The sequence below is a fragment of the Equus quagga genome, chromosome 10, assembly GCF_021613505.1.
Source record: "Equus quagga isolate Etosha38 chromosome 10, UCLA_HA_Equagga_1.0, whole genome shotgun sequence".
NCBI lineage: Eukaryota > Metazoa > Chordata > Mammalia > Perissodactyla > Equidae > Equus > Equus quagga.
The window spans coordinates 63,548,625-63,557,165 of NC_060276.1; the positions used below are offsets into that span (position 1 = coordinate 63,548,625).

General features: G+C 42.4%; 1 protein-coding gene across 1 annotated transcript; it reads left to right on the forward strand.

The window, feature by feature from the left end:
• The first annotated feature begins 237 nt into the window (after nucleotides 1-237).
• Nucleotides 238-2,530, forward strand: RTL3 (retrotransposon Gag like 3). The gene is made up of 2 exons (XM_046673956.1): nucleotides 238-264; nucleotides 854-2,530. The coding sequence occupies exon 2, from the start codon at nucleotides 1,045-1,047 to the stop codon at nucleotides 2,521-2,523; it is 1,479 nt and encodes a 492-aa protein (XP_046529912.1). The 5' UTR covers nucleotides 238-264; nucleotides 854-1,044; the 3' UTR covers nucleotides 2,524-2,530.
• The last annotated feature ends 6,011 nt before the right edge of the window (nucleotides 2,531-8,541 follow it).

The window sequence follows — 8,541 nt, forward strand, 5'->3', positions numbered from 1 at the left end:
CTGAGTACATGAGGCTGCCTCACATCAGTGCAGCATCCTACTTTCCTTGCGGCTCTAAACTGTGAGGTACTGTCAAAAAAAAAAAACTCTTCCACACTTGAAATAGCTATGTTACAGAGGAGAGTTGGAACGTGTTCTGGGAGTGGGTGTGTTTGTTTGAGTTCAGTGTGTGCAGAAAAGGCAAGCCTGCACAGCCATTCACACACTTCCCTCCTCAGCGATGGGTACGCAGACAGCCAAGCTTCTGGACTAAATCTCTGAATGGTAATGTACATTTATAAAGATTATTTTCTTAACTATTTTCAGGCATTTTATAAATAATATGCATGTGTCTGCTGAGCGTATATATATATTTAGTCAACTTTTGCTTGTTTTCTCCTGGCTGCTCTTGTGCGGTTACTTATGTGGTATGATTTCTGAGGTGTCAGAAAGAGCTCCCCCCTACCTCTTACCCCAGCCACCCAAAAATATCTCTTGGATTGGCCCACCACAGAGCCTAAAATCCCCACATTGCTCAAACATTTTATTTAGTCATTGAAAGCAGCTGTTAAAAATCCAAGTGTTACATTAGGATATTAAGCAGACATTATAAATTAAAGATTATGTAAAACAGAAAAGAATATAGAGAAATTACTTCTAATATAATGTTAAGTTTCAAAAGAACAATACAAAATGACATACATGGTTTCGGTCAGATGCTGTTCTTAAAATGTCGTGGGTATGTATGACCTAGCTCACGACTATGAGCCTACAGTAAAAGAAAACCAGCACTGTTGGGCAGGTTTTGTTCTGATTTATTTTGGATGAGTGCTTTCCATAGTTTCTGATCCTCAGATCCCCACTCTTTTCACAGTGTATCTGACACCTCCCTTTGCTGAGCTCCGGAGGCCCAGTGACCTCCTGGTAATCAACCTTGGCGGGGCGCAAATACCCACCTCCTGGAAAACTCACATAGCCTAACATCTGCCTGTGAGGAACTTTCAGAAAGACCTCACAAGTACCCACCCAATCTTGTTTGGCAAACCAAGCCCATTTCATCAAAAGATGGTAGAGGACCTAGCAGCCTCTTATATTGCTCTGAAATTGGAGAATGAAATTCTGCAGGCCCAAGTGCAGCAGCTCATGGAAGAAAATGCTGCCCTGCAGGCCCAGATGCCACAGCTCCAGGAGCCCCAAGCAGACAAGGAGGATGAACCACTCCAGAAGCCCTCAGAGGCCCAGGAGCCCCAGAAACCCCCAGAGTCCCTGGATCCCTCAGCAGCTTTGGAGCCCCAAGAGCCTCCAGAGATCGAGGCACCCCAGAAGCCCAAAGAGCCCCAGAAGACCCCAGTGGCCCAGGAGAACCAAAAGCCCTTGGAGCTCCCAGCAGCCCCAGAGTCCCTGGAGCCCCCAGCAACCCGGGAGCCCCAGGCACCTCCAACGGTCCATGGGCTCTCAGCAGCCTGGGAGTCCCAAAAGCCCCCAGAAGTCAAGGAGGCCCAGGAACCCCCAAATACCCAGAAGTCCCAGAATTTAGAGCCCCAGGATCCTTCAAATGCACAGGAGCCCCAGGAGGCACCAGAATGCCAGGAGACCTCAACATACCTGGAGCCCCTTGAGCTTCTTGCTCCCCAGGAGCCTCTGCAGCCTCGAGTGCTCCAGGATCCCCTGGATCCTTCAGATGCCCAGGAGTTCCTAGAGCTTTCAGCACCCCAGGAGTCCCTGGAGGGCCTAATAGCTATCGAAACATCAGCAGCTTCAGTGTTCTCACGGTCTCGCAGGGGGTTAAAGGCTGGAGCTTTCCCTCTAGAATACCCTTTAGCCTGCAGTGGGGATGCCCTGAAGCCTCCTGAGTTCCTGGTTCAATTGAGTAGTTATATGAGAGTCAGAGGGCACCTGTATCCCACCAAAGCAGCCCTGGTGAGCTTTGTTGGCAACCGCTACTCAGGTGAGGCAGGAAAGTGGTTCCAGCCCTTAGTAGATATCCAAAGCCCCCTGCTGGAGCAATTTGAAAGTTTCATACAAGTGCTCCAGGGTACTTGTGACAAGCCAGAAAACATGGAAGGTGCCAACCACAGCATCCGTCAGCTCTGCCAAGGGGACAACCCTGTCCATCAGTATGCAACCCACTTCCCCCTCATTGCTCAGGAGCTAAACTGGGATGAAAGCACTCTCTGCATCCAGTTTCAGGAAGGGCTTGCCAGTTCTAGCCAAGACGAACTGTCTCGCACAAGCCCAGCCACCAATCTATCTGGTTTGATCACCCTGTGCATCAAGCTAGAAGAGAAGCTAAGGGATAAGCCTGATCCAAATAGAGAAGGGGCGAGTCCCTCTGAGGCAAGAGCTGGGCCTGAGAGTCCACCAGCTGAAAACCAGCCTGTGCAGCCTGCAAGCAATCGCCCACACCTCAGTGAAGCTGAACGGGCCCGCCGCCGTGAAGGCCACTTGTGCCTCTACTGTGGTCGTCCTGGTCATTTTGCCAGAGATTGTCCTGTCAAGCCTCATCGTGCCCAGCCGGCGGGAAACATCGAGGCCCGGCGGTAAGGGGGAACCCGGGCGGGCCAATTTACAAATATGCATCCCCCTCACTTCCAATATCCATGTCCCGTACCCTATGGCTTACTGTTGAAATACGACTGGGAAGACGACAGTTCTTTGAGCAAGCAATGGTGGATTCAGGTTCCTACAGAAACAGCATTGACCATTCTGTGGTTCTGCGAGAGAAGCTGCCCATCCGCAATAACATCTTCCCTCTGATGCTTGAAACTGTGGATGGCCGTCCATTGATTAATGGACCCATAACCAAGGAAACACCACCTCTTGAAGTTAAAATTGGAAACCACGTTGAAGAGCTCCAGTTTGACATTATTCACGCACCACGGTACCCTCTGATTCTTGGCATCCATTGGCTGGAAACACATGACCCAAACATTGAGTGGAGTACTCGCACTGTGTCTTTTCCATCCCGTTATTGTCACTACAATTGCTTCAGGCGTAGGTGGAATAGAAGACGTCGTGATGAAATAATTGCTGGGTAGGTCCTGTGTCCTAGTGACTGCTCCTAGCCACCTGCCTTTCATTACCTCAGCTATCATTAGCATTTGCTGCTCCCAGAATCTTCCACTGAATCTCTGGCAATGAACTAAGGCTACCTGTACAACAACACTGCCTCGCGGATCATGGACTGAACCTGACAACTTTGAGCTGCTTTTTCCCACCAACCTGCACACCCCCCTCTTTAAACCCTGCATTAATGTGGGGCTGATTTAATTACAATTTGTACTAACAATATGCATGAGAATAGATATTAGAAACTGACATTGGAAAAGTATAGTTGCTAGAGTGATTTGATTTTCTTCCTATCAAGATTTTCCTTATCATAACAATTGCAACATCTTTTCAATAAAGAAAATAAATTTGCGAGTAATATTTTTGAAAAATCAATAAACATTGGCAATTTTCACTGGTGTTTGAATTATTTCTTGGCTTAGCTGAGGAAAGAGGATAAGGACAAGTAAGTTGGGAGGGAGAGAGGATTGGAAAAGGCTCAAAGTTTGAGTGGGGTCCTGAATATTCCAGGGGTAGAGGCAGGTCAGTGGGTGATGGGGTAGGGAGAGATGGAAAGAGTATGGAAACAGTTGGGGTGAAGGGAGACTGGGTGAGGTATGGAGGGATTAGAGGGAGGATAGAGGGAAAGTTAAGCAGAGGGTTTGGAAGAGACTGAGAGGAGGTTGGAAAGCATTCGGGGGAGGGCTAGGGTGGTATGAGGGCAGGGGTGAGGGGAGGAGGAAGTTGCTACAAAAATTAGGGGAGAGCTGACAGAGATACTAAACACTTTGAAAGCAAACTTCTTGGACTTCATAAGTTAACCAAACACAGAAAGACAATGGAGAAGTTAATAAGACCCCTCAGTGACCTAGCTTTCCAGATAAACTGACATGATCTTATTCCCTGCACCAGGGAAATTTGCCCTGGACCTCATGCCTGTTAATCTTCTCTTGCTGGTGCAGAGGAGTGGGGTGGCAGGAATCAGCTTTCAATGCATGGAGATCATTAGTAGCCAACTGTACCTCTCCTACATAAACAGGATGCCCTGCCCTGCTCGCCATGCTGCTTGCATGACACACAGGGAGAGCCAAGTCAAGGAAAGGAACTTATGTCTTTATGGACCTGAGTGGGACTAGTGTCCTAACTTAAATCACACACGCACACACACAATCTACAAGGTGGGGGGTAGGGAATGGGTGGGATCTCCAGGTGAGATAATGAGGAGTAATAAAAGCAGACTCTAATGTGTTTCCTCTGTGTTTTCAACTCTATTTTGGGAGTCTCTTTTGGAGGCCTCTTGAAGGAGATTCTGCCTCTTACTTAGACAAACAAATACACGATCATAACCCTAGAAGAAGATAGGTGAGGAACTTACCATTCATTGAGCCCCTAATATGTTCCAGCTATAAAATAAGGCATGTTATTCACATTAATTATCTCATTATTCTTCAGAACAACCCAGTAAATTAGGTATGTTTGCTCGCTCTTTATCAATGAGCAAAGAGAGTCCCAGTGAGGCTAGTGCACTTGCCCAAAGTCACAAAGCTAGTAAGTAGCAGAGGTCTGTTTGGCCTCCAAAGCCTGTGCCCTTTCCCCCACAGCATGCCAATCTCCCCAATGCAGTGGTGAGGGCTAAACAAGATTGTGGCAGCAGAGAGCTAAGAGAGATAACCCTAAAAAGGATGGAAAAACTCAGAATAAAAATTGCAGGGACCATTTCGATAGTACTTCTGTTTCTCCAATTCCCTTGATCTTCCCTCCAAACCCCTCACCACCCTATACACTGCCAAACTTCCCTTTTCATCTCTTGGAGGATTTCCTTTGGTTTAACTAATGGCACAGCCCCCTTTCAGATTCCATGGTATTTTTTCATGGGATTTGGAAGTCTATCAACAGTCAGTTACTTGCAGGTCTTGTATGTTATCTAGCAGCATGTGCACCACCTTTCGGATTATCTGCTTAACCACTTCCATAACCAATCCAAACCACGTGCAGCCTTAAACTCTTCTAGTCTTCACCGGCCCTCCCTTCCTTCCCTGACCAGTCTAAGGTATTTTGTCATTATACACCACCTCGTTGTATGTGGGGCCCTTTCCCTAGATATATGCCCTACATTCTGCCCCCCCCAACCCCCTACACACACAAATACTTAGCCTGGGTGCAAAGAGAGAATCTTCTACATCCCTACCCTTGAGAGCATAGCCTAACATAGTGGCTGGTACATAAAAGTTCTCCACAGCAACAGATTCAATGACATAGAATTATCATTACCCAGGGAAGGTGCTTATTTGTGTATTATGGGCTCTTCTTGTTTTTTCCTCCTACTCAATTGTTCATCTCTACCACAAAAAGCAAATACTGTTTGTCAGTGTGCAATCCAAGAGAAAAAAAAAAAAGGTTTAAGCAGCTACAAAGAAAAAATACCTTTTATTTGTCAGACTACCTGGAGCTAGGAAGACCAACTGTGTTGGTTACCCCAGGACTGAAGATTCATGGGATATAGGACTTTCTGTGTTAAAATTGGGACAATTCTGGAAAAACTTGGATGGTTGGTCAACCTACCTGGGCCCTACATTTTTATATCTGGCTATAGAAGCTAATTTAACTACAGTGCAATTCTTTACTTCACAAAAGGGATCAATTATCTAATCATAGAATCACAGAATTTTTGAGTTATAACAGACTCAAGTCTATTCCCTTAATTTTACAAATGAAGGAGCTGAGGAGGTCCAGAGAAGGGAAATTTACTTAATATAGGTCAGATCTCCTGACTCCAAACCCAGTGCTCTTTTCACCATAAGCCACAGTTCTAACCCAGTAGATAAAAATCTAGTACATGGCCTACTGTCGACAGTGTCCAAAGTATAACACGAGAGGTTTACAATGTGATAAATGAGAAAAAATTAGCAGGCATCAGACAGGAAGAATAGATAATCAAATGTGTGGTGATAACAAATATACCAAACTGAAACATTGTATGAGCTGATAAAACTAACAATAATAATTACCATTAATGAGCACCTGGGTTTTGCCAGACATTGGGCTAAGCAATTCAGGTCTTTTCAATTGTATGCAAGATAGATATTATTAGCCTCATTATATAAATCAAAGAAGTGAAGACCACTGAGGTGAGGTCACTTGCCAAAGGTCACACAGCTAAGAATTGGTGGTTGCTAAAAAAAAACCTTGCTCTGTCTCACTCCAAAGTTAGAGTTCTATCCAATACACCATACTGCCTCTCAGGCTGAATGACCTTTACTCTTTATTAACCTCTTAAACAATATTTATTCACTAGACATGAGTCCTATTATCTTAAAAAAGATATTAATTTGTTAGTACATTCATTTGTTTATTCACTGAACAAGCATTTACTGAATGCCTTCTACGTGTCAGGCACAGGCATAGGGGGAAGAGGAAGAAAAAGAGAGAGGTATGAAGATGTCTAAAGTATAATTCATAGTTCTTGCTCTGATCACAATTTAATGGGGGAAGCTGTAGTGTAACACAACACTGTGGTATACAGAGGAGAGGGCACCAATTCTGCCACAGACTGAAAAAGTTTGTTTTGAGCTGGGTCTTGAAGGAATCTCGTTGGAAACAAGAGGGAGGGCAGGGCTTTTTAGATTGAGTAAAGTACACATGAAAAAGCAAACTGGAGGGAAAAATTATGATGTCTTTAGAAAAGATAGTTGTATTTCACTGGAGAGTAGAGTATGTGCACGTGTGTGTAGGGTGTGGGGGGAGTGTAGGTGGGGAGAGGAAGCTAAACAAGCAAATTGGAAATCTCGGAAATCCCTATCTACCTGGCTAAGGCGTTCAAACTTTATCCTGTGGGCAATTTGGACTGGAATTTTTGTTTTTCTTTTTTTTTTTCTATGTTAAATCTGGGTTTGTTTTTCTCTCTGGCTACAAAGTTGAAGCACACTCCCTGTAACAAATTCATATATATCAGAAGTTTATAACATAAAAGTCAAAGCTTCCCCTTCCTCTCTGCCCTTTATCTCACAAATCAGGAGGTTTTTAAGTAGGGAAGAAAGGCGATTAGTTTATATTTTAAAAATTTGATAGTGACGTGGAAAATAATGAAAGAAAGTGACAAAATACCCCCATTCTTTTTTACCTTCTTAGATTTTATGAAGATGGGTTTAAACCATCAAAGGCAAAGAATAAAAATTAAATTAAACCTAATTTTTCTCAAATGTTTATTTTGAGTTTTTACCATGAGCAAGACACCAAAGTATGCACAAACATATACAGGACAATGTCCCCACCATCAAAAATTTTACAATCTAATAACAGATAAAGGCTCATGAATTATAGAAAACCACGTTTCCATTTGGGCCTCTTCAGTTTCAAGTTTAAAGACTCTAAATGGAGAGGTTTTTCTGAAAATATATATTCTGCAATATTTGGCACAGGTAAAAAGAAAACAGTTCCCTGTTTAGCTAATTTTTCCAAGTTTAAACTTTAACAGGAAAAATGATCTCTATATATTTTGGTAGCCTCCCTTTCTGGTTTGTTTTCTTAACAAATATGTCATATTTCATGCTATTAAAGCATGCCTGGAGTAGTCATGGTCATTCCATAGAAGGATTTATATGGGCTCCAGTTCTTAAAGTAGCTTTATATTTCTAAAAGTATGTTTTAAAAGGTTTCTAAGGGATAGATTATTTTAAAAATTCTTAATTCAATAATCTTTGATATCTAGTATATTACTAGATACCACTGACAAGAGAAATATAGGCGTCAGAGTACTAGGGGTCTGACATTAGGATTAAACTCCTGAGTTTGTCACTTACTAGCTGTATGACCTATTTCATTTATGAAATGAGGATAATAATATGTGCTTTACCTATTCAATGAAATTATAGAAAGCATCAAATGAAAAAACATATTAAAAAAGCATTATGAAAATTGAAAGTGCTGTATAGATAAAAGGTACTATAATAACTTATCTTTGTAATAATGACCCCAAGGACCTTCATAATACTAAAGTAGCTGTTTAAATTAATTTCAATTTCACAGACTTCTAGGAAGTTTTGCTACATGCCAGGTACTCTATATTGTCAATCAAAGCAAAATTCAATTAGGTTTGATAAAATTATTGTATTAAGTAGGGTTTTTGGGTATCATTACAATCAAATCTTTTGAAAACAGGAATAACAAGTTTTGGAATATATACCAGCACTCTATTTACCAGAATATTATATTATTTAAAATGCCAGTTCCTTCCTGGGACGTTTCAACTAAATAATAACATATAATTGGCCTGAACTTATTTCTTCATCTATTTAGCCCAACCTAGAGAATACAAGTCAGAACAGATTAATCTTCATGTCACCGCTAAAAGAAAATTAAATTAAAAATTAAAATTCATAGGACTGTTGTCTTTCCATTTCTAAATTATATGACTTCTAGGTAAAAACAATTGAAGTTAAAAGGCCAAATTGTTACTGGCCTCTGAGTCAGTCATAATGTCTGTAGGAAACAACTGCCATCATCATTTAATATGAC